This window comes from Perissodus microlepis, chromosome 4 (assembly GCF_051167445.1).
Source record: "Perissodus microlepis isolate ML-2025 ecotype Zambia chromosome 4, ASM5116744v1, whole genome shotgun sequence".
NCBI classification, from domain to species: Eukaryota; Metazoa; Chordata; class Actinopteri; order Cichliformes; family Cichlidae; genus Perissodus; species Perissodus microlepis.
In genome coordinates this window covers 22192030-22208486 of record NC_140464.1, presented here as the reverse complement: position 1 = coordinate 22208486, position 16457 = coordinate 22192030, and the positions used below count along the sequence as shown (strand labels likewise).

General features: G+C 40.9%; 1 protein-coding gene across 1 annotated transcript in view; it reads right to left on the bottom strand.

Moving 5' to 3' along the window:
* Positions 1 to 16457, bottom strand: part of myo15aa (myosin XVAa) — a 53345-nt gene that overhangs the window by 4020 nt on the left and 32868 nt on the right. The window contains exons 33-59 of the mRNA XM_084924712.1: positions 14872 to 14963; positions 12040 to 12175; positions 8812 to 8876; positions 7423 to 7560; positions 7252 to 7312; positions 6817 to 6964; positions 6617 to 6710; positions 6411 to 6531; positions 6190 to 6305; positions 6011 to 6070; positions 5671 to 5746; positions 5440 to 5555; positions 5223 to 5341; positions 4887 to 5028; positions 3189 to 3300; positions 3007 to 3081; positions 2652 to 2854; positions 2259 to 2383; positions 2037 to 2133; positions 1868 to 1940; positions 1603 to 1676; positions 1418 to 1500; positions 1192 to 1322; positions 1017 to 1111; positions 632 to 709; positions 405 to 501; positions 127 to 287 (exon numbers count right to left, since the gene is read on the bottom strand). Of these exons, the coding sequence (XP_084780838.1) occupies positions 127 to 287; positions 405 to 501; positions 632 to 709; positions 1017 to 1111; positions 1192 to 1322; positions 1418 to 1500; positions 1603 to 1676; positions 1868 to 1940; positions 2037 to 2133; positions 2259 to 2383; positions 2652 to 2854; positions 3007 to 3081; positions 3189 to 3300; positions 4887 to 5028; positions 5223 to 5341; positions 5440 to 5555; positions 5671 to 5746; positions 6011 to 6070; positions 6190 to 6305; positions 6411 to 6531; positions 6617 to 6710; positions 6817 to 6964; positions 7252 to 7312; positions 7423 to 7560; positions 8812 to 8876; positions 12040 to 12175; positions 14872 to 14963 (2888 nt within the window). The remainder of the gene's footprint in view (positions 1 to 126; positions 288 to 404; positions 502 to 631; positions 710 to 1016; positions 1112 to 1191; positions 1323 to 1417; positions 1501 to 1602; positions 1677 to 1867; positions 1941 to 2036; positions 2134 to 2258; positions 2384 to 2651; positions 2855 to 3006; positions 3082 to 3188; positions 3301 to 4886; positions 5029 to 5222; positions 5342 to 5439; positions 5556 to 5670; positions 5747 to 6010; positions 6071 to 6189; positions 6306 to 6410; positions 6532 to 6616; positions 6711 to 6816; positions 6965 to 7251; positions 7313 to 7422; positions 7561 to 8811; positions 8877 to 12039; positions 12176 to 14871; positions 14964 to 16457) is intronic.

The following is a 16457-nucleotide window of genomic DNA, read 5'->3' as shown; positions in this document are numbered from 1 at the left end:
TGTGGCCACAAAAAAAAAAAAGAGGTCAGCTATCCAATGAAATATTAGGATGTGACATATATTTAGCACGAGAGTTAAAATTTCAGGACTGCTACAATCTACAGCTCTGTGAAATGAGATTTATACCTGGTTATAGTGCATGGTGACATAGAGTTCATTGTCAAGTTTGAGAGCTAGACTCCATATAACCCTTCTGAACCAAAGACTGTAGTTGGCATCCACAGGCTCGGCCTCTGTAGCGATGTCCAGGATGTACTCTCGCTTGTTCAGGGGACGTACATTCTGACCTACACAGAAAGACACTTTAGTAACCATCTATTATCCAAAACGTGTCACAATATCTAACTCGGCAAAAGGAAATGTTAGCCTTTTAGAGCTCCACTAAAACAAGAGATCCTTGTTACCCTTGTGTGTGACCAGAAAGACGGCATGTTCATCCAGTGCCTCCATTCTTTGGAGTCCCATCTCAAAGCAAAGCTCCTCGATCACATCCAAAGCAACCTGATAAGGAAAAAGCAAATCTGCCACTACAGGCTACAAATTCGGCATCTGTGTTTTACATTTAGAGACTGCAGCCATTTTGTGTGTGTGTGTGTGTGTGTGTGCATGTGTGTGTGTGTTTTCCACTCACAGAGCATGTCTTGATTTTTAAGTGCCTTTCGATGCCACCTGGGAGCAGGAACAGCTGTCTCTTGGAGCTACGCCCGGCCTGTACACAGACAACAAATCAGAGGGAAACGTCACACACTGCTATCCACAGCTGTTACTGAGAAGTCATGTAGCAAAGTCACATCTGAACATGACAGACAGACACCACAATATGAAAGATATCGCTGTAGATTAATTAGCACGCCCTGATCTACCTGATAAAGGAGACTATACAGGACTATCCTGATTGTTTTTCCGTATTTTTAAACACCTGTTGACACTTTCAGTCAATAAATGTTAGCAATCCCTACAATTTTGACATATTTCAAGCCACAAAGGAACACCGTGTAGCTTATTTACAAACTAACCATCATTGCTTTGAGTTCCATATTGTTGGGATACTGCACACGCCCGCCATACTGAAAAGTCCTCCTCAGATTCTGCTCGCATGCCTTGGCAATACCTGTCAATTGGAAGAGCAGCTAGTAAACACTTTAGACCAGTGAAGATCAGAAGAGATGGACTGATAAACACGATGCCCACCTTGGTATTGCAAACCAGGGCTGGCACATGCATCCTGGAGAAACGTCAACAGAAACGGCTTCATAACATCAGAGCAGCGATGGAAAGATGTGAGAATATACATCAGCCGCCATCCTCTCTGACAGCTGTCCCTGCACACAGAGAAGCGCGCACACAGCCACAGGTTAAAGCCTCTCCACGATCATGTCACCGCTCTTTAAGAACAAGCGAGTGCTGGAAGCCTTACGGTTTGGAGCTGGTGTTGACAGTAACTTGTTTCATCACTTGGCAGTAGGCTTCATCCTTCATCAGGCCATGGTCACCACTTAACTAGATTTGTTTAAGCACATGCATGAAGAAAAACATAAAATCACACACACAGACCTTGTCTTAGTATTACGATGGATAGACAATTTGCTGATGTAAGCATACCTTTAATATAGTGGTGACCAGGTCCTGCTCGGTCTGGCCTTTCATTGGGAAGTCTCCCATAAACTTCATTATAGCTGGGCAAAAGAAACAGAAGGAGCTGGACCACATCTTTTCGGATGTATTTCGTTTAAAGCACATTAATGCTTTTATACTAAAAATAAACTAAAAATAAACACAAAGAAACACGAAATATATGCGTATTTTATGCTGCTATCTTCTGCTTCAACCTCCTATGTTTCTTTTCGTTTCCACACTCTGCTCTCACCTAAGAAGATGTCAGCAGCCACTCGGTTCATCCCACTGTCTGAGAAGTCGATCAGTGACTCCTGGATTGGAGACTAGAAAGAGAAACAAGATGTTAAACCAGAACACGATGGCAAGAAAAACATTTTAGATTTCTGTGCACAGGCACAGAGAAACATATCCTACATATTTGAACACAGAGACATGATTGTGATTTGAATTGCCTTGGAGAATTTGACCATGTCAGCAGGGTCCCTGGGCTCCTTCCCCTTTTTTGCTTTCTGATCACTGTGGGGAAAAGCAGACAATCAACTCTTGGTTATTTATTTATCACTGTAAGTGCAAATTTTAGCTTTACATTGAACCCTTCTAACTCTTTTTTGTTTTTGACACTGCACATGTGTGTGTCTGACCTCCTGTTCCTCTGTGCTTCTCTGAAGTACTTCTTGGCAAACTCAACCATGTGGTACTGGCTGCTGTGCAGAGGCAGGTCGTCCAGTTCGACACCCAGGCTGTCTCCATAGATCTCATTCACTACCTGAGACACACACACAAATCCACAGCATGAAGAGAAAAAGCAAGAGTGCCACTTACTGGGAGCACCAACAGTGTAATTGTCTAAAAAATATTTCCATTTCTGCTAACCAAAGCATTCCAGTGTATGCTGTATAAACACTGGCTAATACCATAATGTAAGGGTGCTATTCATGTTGACCTCTGTAGGTTACACTAGCCTTTAACCTATTATTCTGACAGTGGGAAGCTTGAAAAAGCAGAAAAAAAGAGTAAAAAAATGCAGTTAGCACCTCGGTAGAGAGGTCGAGCTCATGAGCAGCTACAGCTGAGCCCATCGCAACGGCAACAGCAGCAGAGGCGGCGACTCGTCCCTGCCGGTCTCGGGGCTCCACGCGTTCAGGAGGCAGGACCAAGAAGTCCGGAGCAGCCACAGGACGGATGAACTCGCTGGGGAACACTCCAGACTTTCCATACACGGCGCCGAACCGCCAGCCTACACGCATGCACACACACAAAATAAGTAAAAGGTTGCGCACAAAATAAAGACTCTTCAATGTCTTCAATATTTTGCGTCACACAACCAACATAAATAAATTCCAAAATGTTAGAAGAAAGCTAGAATAAGAAAGGTCACGCCACACGCACCAAACTCAGCGGTGTTTCTCTTTAGCTCCTCCAGAAGCATGACCTTCTTCCTCACAATGCAGCCATAATGTTTACCTGAGATATAACCACACAATGAAATGGGCACTGTGAAATAATTCAGAGGCAGAACGCAGATCTATCACTGTGACAATTTTCAGTGTTGGATTGTTCCTGTATCTCACCGGCCTCCAGTCCATCCATGTGCTGGAGTCTGATGATGTCGCCTTTGTGGAAGTTGAGCTGAGTCCTGTCCTCAGTGATGTAGTTCCTCACTGCCACCACGTACTCTGAGTCCTGACAAAGACAGGGCATGCTGACATCCAGCAGAGAGCCAAAGAACATTCGTGCCAAGAAAATCACTTTCCTCACTCACTGCTTAATGTCCACTTTGAATTCATGGGTTTGTCAGCGCTACTCACTGTAGGTTTGTTTTAAAGTTTATAAACTTAAATAGTTATTCCTGCGTACTGATCACATCTCCATAAGTAAAAAATAAAGAAATAAAGGTAGTGATATTTTATAGTTAAAGTGCCATATAATACAGTACTGTATAAAAGTCTTAAGCCACACTTCATGGCTTTGTATTTTACAAGGAAAATGGGAAATATGTGCATTGATTTATTGAAACATGTGCAAGCATACAAGAAATACAGGATTTGTGTGACCATTTTTATTCTTCAGCACAGCCTGAAATCATCAGGCAAGCTTTGTTTAAGTAGTCTGCAGCTCCAAACCATGACGGAGCCTCCACCATGCTTTAGATGGCTGGAGACGCTCAGTGTTGTACATCTCTCCCGACCTCCTCCTCCGTACATACTGATGATGATTTGAACCGATCATTTGAAATGTGGATTCATCAGTGCATAACACCTGTTGTCACTGATTTTTAGTCCACTTCTTGGGTTGTTTGGCACACTTCAGTCTTTTCTCCCCATTTCCGTTCCTTAAGAATGGCTTCCACTCAGACCATTTCTGATGAGGTCACGTGTCAGGACACACTGCACACCATGCCGATATACACCCAGGTTTCAGCTAGCAGCTCTTTGGGAAGGACCTGTTTGGTGTAAAATTGCTAATTGCTATTTCATGTCTGTTGTCTTTGGAATTTTTTGAAGATTCAGCTCCAGAAATGGGGATTTTTTTTTACAGGCTGCTAGAAACAAAGTGCCTGTTTGGTTTTTTTTTGTTGTTGTTGTTTTTTTGCTAAGTTGTGTGTCACATGTAGACAAAATACGGACTTATCCTTTGACTCAGGCGCCTTTTTTGGTGCTTGAATGATTCAGAGGTCAGTGTTAAGTGGCTTAACAAACAAAACAAAAAATCCCTCTGAAAATGGTCAGATACAAGGAGTGAAAATGAGGGAAAAAGAAGAAAATGTCCAAAGAAAAACTGTAAAATAGAAAGAAAGAAAAGTATTGCTCAAAACCACTTTAAAAAATACAAGAAAGTCTGGCTTCTTGGAAGCAAAATATTAAAAAAAAAAGTTTTTTGCACATAATTTTAAGACACTGAAAACTGAGCCAGTTTCACACGTGGATAAAGAGCACTACACACCCTGTGAACGCGCTTAGATGTCAATGGTATGGCATCAGTTTAAATTTGGATTACACCTGAAATTTCATCTTTTTAAAGTAAAAAAAAAAATTAGAAAGTTAATAAATAAAAAAAAAAACACTTGTTACCCTCAAAACACAACAAATTCCGATTGTAATGAAAGAGGAGTAAAGCCCATGCATACATATATTAAAAAGGATTATATGAGACTTTTTTACACAGTAATGTCATCTAATTTAATTGTGCCTATCAGTGTGCATTATAAAAACTCATCCATTCATAATTCACACTTCGTCACACGCAGACACTGACAACATTCCTCTGACCTTCTTAAGCTCTGTGAGGAAGTAGTCGGTCATATGCTTGACGTGCGGGGCTTTGGCGGAGAACAAGATCAGCTTCTCATTAGTCAGATTGAACTCAAGCATGTTCTTAGATGGAATAGACACAAACAGGATGTCTGAATAGCTGCAAAGGAAGTGACATGCCAAACCAGGAAGTCAACTTAAAATCATAGTTCAAAGCAATCAGGCATTTGACATGTATACACAGAAAGTTAAATAAGATCTATGGCCAGATCTTCTTTTTTAAAACAAGAAAATGCATTTAAAACAATCTAACTTACAGGGTTTTTTAACAGGAATATGTTGTATGAGACTCACCTGTAAGGCCTCAGCACTCTGAAGTAGTCTGAAGCAGAAGAGCTGCTCTTCACCATCTTCAGCAGCTTGATACCTTTATGAGACACGGACAACACCTGCACACCTGTCCCGACACTGCCCTGGAAAACACACACAACCATATACACACACCACAATATAAACACATGAAACTATTTATTAATTCAGTTTATCTATGCCAAGCAAAACAACAGCTCACAGAGGCTGGAAAGAGCCGAGAGAAGTAGATCTCCCATTCGTCTCTAGCCACGGTGACCACCTTCTTCTTCACGTTCTCATTGTATGTTCCTGAAACCTGATCCACCTTGTTCTCCGCTGTCACAGAAACAGAGGATCAGTAAAGGTTTGAACTCCTGAGAACCAACAGAGAGCGTCACATAGATGCAAGTAAGTCATAAACCTTAAAGCATGCATGCTAGCTTCATCATACCCAACAGGTCTTTCATCTTCTGTCTCTCCTCCTGCGTGATACGTATGCAAGCCTCAGAAAAGGTGTCATGTACAATCTGGGAAGACACAGCCAGGAATGGGAATGTGCTAATGGGAAACACTTGGAGTGAAAAATAACTACATCATAGACACTATTTTAGCATTTTAATATTAATGAATCATGACCATCTGAACTACTGCCATAATTACTGTTAACTAGACCAGCTGGAAAACACCCTGAGGTCTCTATGATAATTTACACAAGTTTACACAAAGAATTGCATAAAAGCAAAATAAATAAAGATGATGAATATTGACAGTTATTGGATTTATAAACCAACCTGTCTGAAGATCAGATCCAGGATCAGTGGATTGTTCAAGTTCTCTTTAGGATAAAAAACCTGTAAATGGAGGACAGACATAAATAAACTGTATTTCTATGTAAATGATTGTATTGACGTTGGGGTTTACAGCTCCATTTGTTTGTACTTAGCTAAAAAAAACTGAGGTAAAAACAAACCTCTTTCCTCATGTAGAGTTTCCACGGGACGTTGGAATAAGTGTAATATTCATCACTGGTTCTGCTGTGGAGCTGAGTCTGAATGATCTCCTCCTCAACTGGCAACTCTCTGGAGACTGGAAGCAAGAACATTCATTTATTTATTTATATCATGAACAATACACACCTGTATCAGTCTAATCTGGAGCTTATTCACAGGTATTTCTACAGTGTAAATTTACCTGGAGGAGGGGCGGGGCTTATGTTGGAGCTAGATGGCCCTTGGGGGCGAGGCTTGGCTTTCTGGCTAGTCTTGTGTCCCCTGTCTTCTTTAGATTGGGCGGACGAAGTCTTTCTGTGAGTCTGAGATATGGAAAATGGTTAGATATTGTTTTGCCGTGTGTGTGTGTGTGTGTGTGTGTGTGTGGTAGGTGTGGAGTTAGGATACCGGTTGTGGTGGGTTTGCCATTTGATCTTTAAGGATCTCCATCGCTTCATCATGAGGGTCTGGCTTCTTTCCAAACAACTTTCCATCACTTCTCCTACACACACCACAGTAGTCAGAACAGATTAAATGCCACAGAGTATGACAATCATCAATATCTCACATCATCGTGTGTGTGTGTGTTTGTGTGTTTGTGTGTTAACCTTTGTGTGGGAGATCCAGAGGAAGATGTTGTGCCTGCAGGCTGGTGCTGTTTGATAATGTCTTTGATATCATGGCTGGGGTCCAAGTGCTCAGTGTTACTCACAGTGGAGCGGACCACATCCTCGGGAGGGGGGCCACGTGATGGACCTGGAATAAAAAGTTTGATTACACACAAACCCGGTTTGTTCAGGGTTCATCCCTTACCCCTGTAGCCACAGGGGGAAACCCTTAAAGTGATAATTATATACTTATTTAAGGGCAGTTACTCAATTCCGCATTTTCAATTATATGCAGTGGGCTTTCCAACCACAAATCACTATGCTGCAATGCATCAATATTTTTATTTCCACTCCTTTTTGATTCAGAGACTAAGGCATCCTGATCCCTGACTGAAATCACTGACGTTTAAACCGCACAGCAAGTGTACCACATACTCGTTTTCCGTTGAACAGCGGCAGCGCTCGGCTTGTGCGGAGACGCCTCACTCTCTTTGGTCTGCAGGAAAAACAACAATAAGTGATACGGCTTCAAGATTATATTTCAGATTTGCATGCATAAAGTGTATTGAACGTTACATCAACACAGCAGCATGTGTGTTTACTCACAGGACTGGCTGTGCGTGAGCGCTGTTGTGAGTGCGCGTGATAGTATGAGGGTGGTGACTGGGGGGCTGGAGCAGCTGGGGGGAAAGAAGACAACATTTGCTGCTGGATTGCTATGGCCTGCATCGTCATCTGCTGGGCCTGCAACACAAACAATCCAACATATATTCAATATTGAGTAACAGTTTATACCTATGTTTAAAACATATTCATCTTTTATGGTTTAACTTAATGTTTAGGTTAACTGTGTCAATTTGTAACTTGATATCATTTGTTTAGGCAAGACATTTGATGTCAGGAGTCAGTAAAGTAATGTGGTACATTTGTAAAGTTGTCAATTTTCACTCAATAAATGAATTAACTGCTTAGATTATCCAAGTATCTTCATGTGTACTGTGACATACAAATGTGAAAGTGGTACTGATTATGGTATTTTTCACTTAAACATTAGTTTTAGGGCTCAGAGTGCAGCATTATCTTTTTAGCATTTGACTACATAAAGGCAGTTTTATCATACTTCATTTGCTCGTACAGCCATGTGAAAAAGACTCTGTGCAGTCCTGTAAAAAACTAAGTTCACCATTAATGTTTCCATAGAAATTGAGAGGGTAAGTAGCAGCAAATCAAATGTAATGGATTAGCTGATCATCAGCAAGTGTGAGCACATCTATAAAATCAGATGTTTTGGCGCTTTGATGCTCTGGTGCATTCACGAGTTAATTCAATGCCACAATCTCCCCTAGAGTGAACGACCCAGCAAATTCACCCCAAGGTCAGACAGTGCAATACTCAGAGGAACTGCAAAACACCCATGAGCTACATGTAAGCCTCTGCAGCCATCAGTTAGCATGTTAAATATGAAAATTAGGTAAGTTGGAAAGTTGGAAATATACTGAACAAGTCTAAAAAAACAAACAAACAAAAAACTAGATTGTTGTGTCATTGTTGGCAGAAAAAAAATACAATGTGATGTCTGTCTACATGAGGCAGCTAAAACTTGGCCTAAACTGGGTCATTCAACAGGACATTGATCCCCAGCATAGCAGCACATCTACAACAGAATGGCTGAAAAAGAAAAGAATCAATGTGTTGCAATGGTCCAGTGAAACCTGACTGAAAAGCTGTGATGTGACCTTAAGAGAAAGCATAAACAAACCCCAGTGAACTGAAACAACGCTGTAAAGAAGAGTGGGCCAAAATTCCTCCACAACTATGTGACAAACCGGTCACACAGAAAATGATTACTTCAAGTTATTGCTGCTAGATGTGTTCCTACAAACTACTGAATCATTAGGTGTAAGTGTTGCACAGTCTCTCTTTTACACAGAACTGTATCACCCAGTACGAACAGTGGTTTTAATATCAGAGTTGTTCAGAGAAATGATGTCAGACCAGAATGATGGCTTGCTGGTTGATGATGGCTTGTTGCTGCTGAGTCAGTACCGCTTGCTCCGATCCTGGAGAAGCACAAACATATAACTGTTATGTTGTTGCTGCACTAAGAGCACAAGAAACAGAATTATCTGTTTAAAACAAACCACACGAATGAACTTTGCAACCCCACATAAAAAACAAAAACAAAAAAACTTGAAACTGGCTTTAATTAAAGAAAAAAGAAAAAAAGGAGTCCATCATGCCCAAACACTTCAGGCCAAACATGCTGGAAAACCTAACGCACATCCTTTTATTCTACCTGGCACACCTGTCATCACAGGCAAGCCTGGAACCACAGGTGTGGCTGGGAGTGAGGGCGCCGCAGGCAGACCCGGGACAACAGACACATTGGAAGCGACATCGGTGTCAACAGCAGGGGTAGCTGCGGGGGCAGCAGCGGGGGTGCGAGTGGGTGACTGCGTGGGTGCTACACGACTAGAAGGAGTGGTGGCAGAAAACGATTGCTGACGGTGGTAGGGGTGTTGGGGTCGGTTGTATTGGTGGTATTGCTGTTGTTGCTGCTGTTGTTGATGTTGCTCGTGATGATGGTGGTGGGAGGGGATTGGCATAGCAGGGATTGGGGGCATCATTCCTCCTGCTACTGGAAGCACTGGCACAGCTTGAGGAGTAGCAGGCATGGAAAAGGAAGATAGACAGGTCTTAAGTGGCAGTTAGTCCACACATTGTTAGTGACTGGGAAATATTTCACATTTTACGACAAACAAGGTATGATCAAGTTCAGATTCAGAAATAAAATATGTCAGAGTGGTCGTTATTATCCACACTGATGCTGTGGTTCATAGAACATCAATATTAATGTGTTTATTACCCAACTTTGACCCAGACAAATCCTGCTGAGTGTGTAATGGAAAACCTGTTTCAGCTTTTCTAATCTCTGTGTTCTGCTGGTATGTGACTGTAACATCCTGCACAAAGAGTACAAAGTGTGTGCGTGTGTGAAGATGGGAAGCAACAGGTTCAAATCTAACTGTAAACTCTGTTCAAGGCCATGAGGCACTTTCCGTGTCTTTGTTATCAGGCAGGTGCTGACATGACTACGACAAGAAAAGTCCTTAAAGCTGAGCAAACAACGTCTGTATTCATACAGTTTGTATGAAGAAGCTGTTATGTTTTTCTGCTCTGTATCAGTGCTGGTGTGAAGATGTTTGTGCTGTATTTATCGCTTTGAAAAAACGTGTTAATTATGTTGAAAAATTATTTTAAATATAGTTTTCATCAACAACCTTGTTTTTTCGAATGAGAACAATAACTTAATAAAAACTTATGCAGGACGACAAAAGCTATGATAAAATGTATTGATGCATTCAACAAATAAAAAACAAGATGAAAACATTCTGGAGAGACGAGATCCAATCAGAACTAATTAAGTTGTACAGAAAAGCGAGTTTGGAAGTGATCCAAGCAGAACTAATCTTGTGCTGTGAGGTTGGACACGCACATCTGATCCACCCCAGGGAAACTACAACCAGCTCCCATGCTCCCTGATTCTCATGAAAACACGACAAAATGTCAACGCTTGGGAGGAAGAGAAGAGTAGACACATGTACACATTTTACATTTGATGTCAAGGAAAATAAGACACTTTGTAAATCGTGTTGAGCAAATCTCATCAGTGATAACACAACCAACTTCCCCAATTTGCTGGGCAGCTTTTGACTTCATCATGAGGTATTTAGTCGACTAAAACTAAATGACATTATAGTCAAGTCTGTGACTACAAATTAACACTGTTGCAAAGGGTCTTTCTACAAATCTCAGAAATTAGTTTCATGTCAATGCTCGGTTTATTTTTCAGCTTTACGCTGGAGCCATCGTAAAATTAACATTTTTACTATTGAGTAAAATAGTAGTAACTGTTAGAGCACATCAGTGGAATGATATTACTGGCCAATATCAGCTATTTGTCACACTTATAACATAACGGCTGACAAATGAGAATGTAACAAAAAAGTAAAGACAGGTGAAACATGCTTCAATCGTGTCCTGGGAGTTGACGTTGTTTAGGTCGTCCAGCAGAGGGCAACACTCATGTTTGAAACACCACAAGCATAACAACCAGTTTATCCAATCAGATTCAGGAAATATGCAAGCAAGTAAATAAGCAAGCGCTAGGGAAATCTGTTTGTTTCATGTGTCTGAAAGGGAAAAAAAAAGCATTGGTGATATATCAGGATATCAGATTTTTAAATCACCAAATATTGTTATCAGTGTTGGTCTTAAACGTCCAATATTTCTCTACAGTATATGCTGTTTGATACTGTATGGTTTCCCCTTTTTAGATTTGCGTTTTGAACACATGTCAGGTCAAAATCTCAATTTGTCCAATGCCCTGCTTTAGAAGTAAAGCAAACATGCTTGCTGATGACAAACATCAAACCAGTATAACATCAGCATGTTGGCACTGTCACTATGTGAGTTTTGCTCAGTGCCGTAAGCCTGGCATCAGTACATTAGAGGGGAAAAAAGAGGAAACTGTGAAGGTAAAATAATAAATAAAAAGTCTGGAATTTTACAGTCGAGCACACAAGAGCCAGTAAAAATAGTACCAGGTACTTAACATTACTAGATGTGTGGAAAGTGATCAATTTGTAATGACTGGTGTTTAAGAGAAATAACAGTCACCTGTTATAGTGAATGGCTTTTAATGTATTGTCTATGAGGACAGTCAATACAGCCAACTGCTCAAAGTTAAACTTTTAAAGTTCAGGTCTGTTCATTGCCTTTAAGATACCAATAAAGAAATACTCTGTTAGCCTGTTAGTTGATTACTATGAGAATGAAAGTAGGTTGATAATAAAGCATCACCAAAACATTTTGAATGCATTATTATTAATTTATTGAGGAGGAGCTTACAAAGGAGAAACAAAGGGAAACTCTATTAGCCTGAGACAAAAGCCAAAGATTTAGGAGCGCTTAGGTTAAACTGAATTATTAATGTCAGTGCAGAGAGAGTGAGCTGTGAGGACAAAAGAAATGTCTGAAAATGAAAAGTCCAGCAAAATATTCACAGACAAAAAGGGAGAAAGGTGCCACTAATTCTGGAAACAGCAATATCCGCTTAGACACAAAATATAGGCAGCAAAAAAATAGAAGTCCAGAGACAAACATATGGCCAATCAGCACTGACACACATAACAACAAACACACACAGCACTCAGTGTTTACCTCCAGGATGTATTCCTGGTGGATAAGGCCGGCTGGAAGCTGGACGACTCTCTCCCTCTTCCCTTCCTTCTCCTGTGATGCCTATACCTCCTCCTCCCTTCATCCTTTCTGACAAACTTCCACTCTTCTCCATGTCCTGGTGAGCAAAGAGCAGCAGGAGACTCAGCAGAAGGAAAGGGATGCTTATAGTTGAGAAACTGGAGTTTAAGGGGCATGAAGTGGAAAAAGAAAAGGTGTGTATGCCAGAAGCAGGGAGGGAAGGAGAGGGACTAAGACAACAAGCAAGAGGGAGTGAACTGGATTGGTTGATTTAGACCCTCTCTGAGCCAGAGCTGCAGGAACAGTATACTCTCCAGGAAGTACCGTACACGCAGGAGGAGAGGCTCCAGCATAAAGACACTAAATGGACTACAACAAAATTCACCACTACATGACAGACCTCATTCTCCTGAGCTGACTGAAATTCTTAGCTACTTTGTTTCCAGTGTCAGATGATTTTAAAGCCAAAACCGCTCAAGAAAATCTAAACGAGTCTATCAAGACTTCTGCCAAACACAGATATTATGTTTTTATTTTAACTATTGCCATTGATATATACTACCCAAAGCCCTAAAACATTCCTGATGCAACCTTTCCTGTGCAACCCGAGTGATGAGGACGCTGAACTCGTTTTGTTTCCACTAATAAACAAAAGAGGAAGCTATGAGCGGAATCTTTGCCCCACACGGTGACTCATTTATGCTGACTGCTGCTGCGGTCATATACGGTAGGTCACTCGGTAACCTAATCAGCCGTCCCGTGTGCTCCATTCATACCCAAACACAAGCCGAGGATCACATGCTCAATTCCTCCATCAGCACTCTTCTGTTCACACTCAGATGACAGATCAATGACACAGAGCTACAACTATCCACCTGTATTATTACTTTTCTTTTAGGTTGGCAATTAACTGATTGGCCTTATAATATAATTAATATAACTGAACAAAGAAGTAATAAGCTTTGAATTGCAGTGGCAGGAAAGCACTTGCAGCTCTACATAGACACATTTATAGTGAAAAGTCTTTGTCAAAATGAAAGCAGTGGTAATGCAGTAATACAGGGAGTGCAGAATTATTAGGCAAGTTGTATTTTTGAGGAATAATTTTATTATTGAACAACAACCATGTTCTCAATGAACCCAAAAAACTCATTAATATCAAAGCTGAATGTTTTTGAAAGTAGTTTTTAGTTTGCTTTTAGTTTTAGCTATTTTAGGGGGATATCTGTGTGTGCAGGTGACTATTACTGTGCATAATTATTAGGCAACTTAACAAAAAACAAATATATACCCATTTCAATTATTTATTTTTACCAGTGAAACCAATATAACATCTCCACATTCACAAATATACATTTCTGACATTCAAAAACAAAACAAAAACAAATCAGCGACCAATATAGCCACCTTTCTTTGCAAGGACACTCAAAAGCCTGCCATCCATGGATTCTGTCAGTGTTTTGATCTGTTCACCATCAACATTGCGTGCAGCAGCAACCACAGCCTCCCAGACACTGTTCAGAGAGGTGTACTGTTTTCCCTCCTTGTAAATCTCACATTTGATGATGGACCACAGGTTCTCAATGGGGTTCAGATCAGGTGAACAAGGAGGCCATGTCATTAGTTTTTCTTCTTTTATACCCTTTCTTGCCAGCCACGCTGTGGAGTACTTGGACGCGTGTGATGGAGCATTGTCCTGCATGAAAATCATGTTTTTCTTGAAGGATGCAGACTTCTTCCTGTACCACTGCTTGAAGAAGGTGTCTTCCAGAAACTGGCAGTAGGACTGGGAGTTGAGCTTGACTCCATCCTCAACCCGAAAAGGCCCCACAAGCTCATCTTTGATGATACCAGCCCAAACCAGTACTCCACCTCCACCTTGCTGGCGTCTGAGTCGGACTGGAGCTCTCTGCCCTTTAGCAATCCAGCCACGGGCCCATCCATCTGGCCCATCAAGACTCACTCTCATTTCATCAGTCCATAAAACCTTAGAAAAATCAGTCTTGAGATATTTCTTGGCCCAGTCTTGACGTTTCAGCTTGTGTGTCTTGTTCAGTGGTGGTCGTCTTTCAGCCTTTCTTACCTTGGCCATGTCTCTGAGTATTGCACACCTTGTGCTTTTGGGCACTCCAGTGATGTTGCAGCTCTGAAATATGGCCAAACTGGTGGCAAGTGGCATCTTGGCAGCTGCACGCTTGACTTTTCTCAGTTCATGGGCAGTTATTTTGCGCCTTGGTTTTTCCACACGCTTCTTGCGACCCTGTTGACTATTTTGAATGAAACGCTTGATTGTTCGATGATCACGCTTCAGAAGCTTTGCGATTTTGAGACTGCTGCATCCCTCTGCAAGATATCTCACTATTTTTGACTTTTCTGAGCCTGTCAAGTCCTTCTTTTGACCCATTTTGCCAAAGGAAAGGAAGTTGCCTAATAATTATGCACACCTGATATAGGGTGTTGATGTCATTAGACCACACCCCTTCTCATTACAGAGATGCACATCACCTAATATGCTTAATTAGTAGTAGGCTTTCGAGCCTATACAGCTTGGAGTAAGACAACATGCATGAAGAGGATGATGTGGACAAAATACTCATTTGCCTAATAATTCTGCACTCCCTGTATGGTCATCTGTCGAGTATTTCACCTGGTAGATGACTTAAAAGATTATACCAAGCAATCATTTATTACTATTTTGCGTGTTAGTTTCATAGCACTACAGCAATTTTAAAAACAAAGAGGAAATAGTTGGTTGACATGTGTAGTTTATGAGAAATCAGGACGAGCACTCACCGTGCTGCTGTCCAACAGCACAGGGTCAAACAGGCTGTCCAGGTAGCGGTCCATCCCTCTCTGAGGCTGACCCTCGCTGAATGTTTCTGACTCTGAACACAGACAAACAGCAATAATGCTTTAAACATTGTATTTTCAGTGTTTTTAGTGCACAGAAACTGTCATGTTTTTGATTTGATTCAAATGCAAAAATCTTAAAGTCTGTTTTTTTCTTTTAATCAAGCATGTTTCATCAGGTGATCAGGTTTACTTGAACTGTAGAGAAAAGGTTGTTAGTTACTGATCAAAATGTCTTATTCTCAAAAATGTAACCTAAGTCAGTTCATTGTTTTTTCACGGTTTTGATTGTCACATTTGTTGCAGAAACCTTGATTAATTGATCCAGCTTTTTATCTACGTCTCTCTCTCTCTCTTCAGACAACACACAGGAAACTGTTTCAAGATCACAAGACTTTCCCAACTCTTCCATTTTTGTTGCCAAAGTGCAGCTCTGTGACAGGCAGGACATGGACCCACATCCAGGGCTCGTGAAACAGCATGTAAACTCAAACGGCAGCTGTAGTGCTGAATGCTTTCAAATAATACAAAGATACAAAACAAAAGCACAGCTGAAGGAAAGGGCCCAAAACTAGGAAACGTAGGGGAAACACTGAACAAAGGAAACACACAACCTGGATGATGCGACAAGGAACAGATGGAGACTCACACAATACAAACACACCAGATAATGTGGGAAACGAAGACAATAACCTAATGAAAACCCAAACACAAGACACAGAAAAACAAGTGCTTGCAAAATGAACCAGGAAGTAACTAATTAGAGTTAGAAACATACAACACAGTGGTGAGGACTAGAAAATCCAAAACTAAGAGCATACATCATAACCAAAACTCTAATAAACAAAACTACTTAAATACAGAAACTTTTATTCAACTGAAACAATGTAAGAGACATTTCGTCATGTGATTAATATTATTCAAATTAAAGCTTTAATACAATTTAATAAGCTTAATGGCTGCACTAAGGATTAATCTTCTCCAAAAAAGGTTATCATCAACAAATACATTACTTTGTTGGGCACCTTTTAACTGTTAAAATCTACAATAAGACATTCCAGTAATTTCCTAATAAGAAGCCAAAAGCATCCAGCTCAGTTATGAATCCACTGCTTTCTTTAAGTCCCATCAAAGAACATCAGAGGGATTGGCTGTCATGATGGTCAAATAGGGCCTGCTCTTCCTACGCCATACACGTAGCCCATCCAGAGGTCAATACAGGTCCACTTTAGTCTCATCAGTCCATAAACAGACTCACAGCACCCTGCAGGCCTATCCATGTGTTTTCTTGCATATCAAAAATGCAGTGGCAAATATGCAAGGATCAAGCTTGCTTCCTTAGTGTTCCTCTTATAATCTGTGTACTCAAACTAGCACAAGTTTTAAATTTGCATATAATCCTGCTAACTGTATCTCTTGGAACCCAGAGTGAGTTGGAAACCTGAAACCTCTGATTTCACGACTCAAAAAAGCTATTTTCTGAGTGCCATCCTTGGTACTCAGCTTTAAACATCTGGACAGGTGGGATT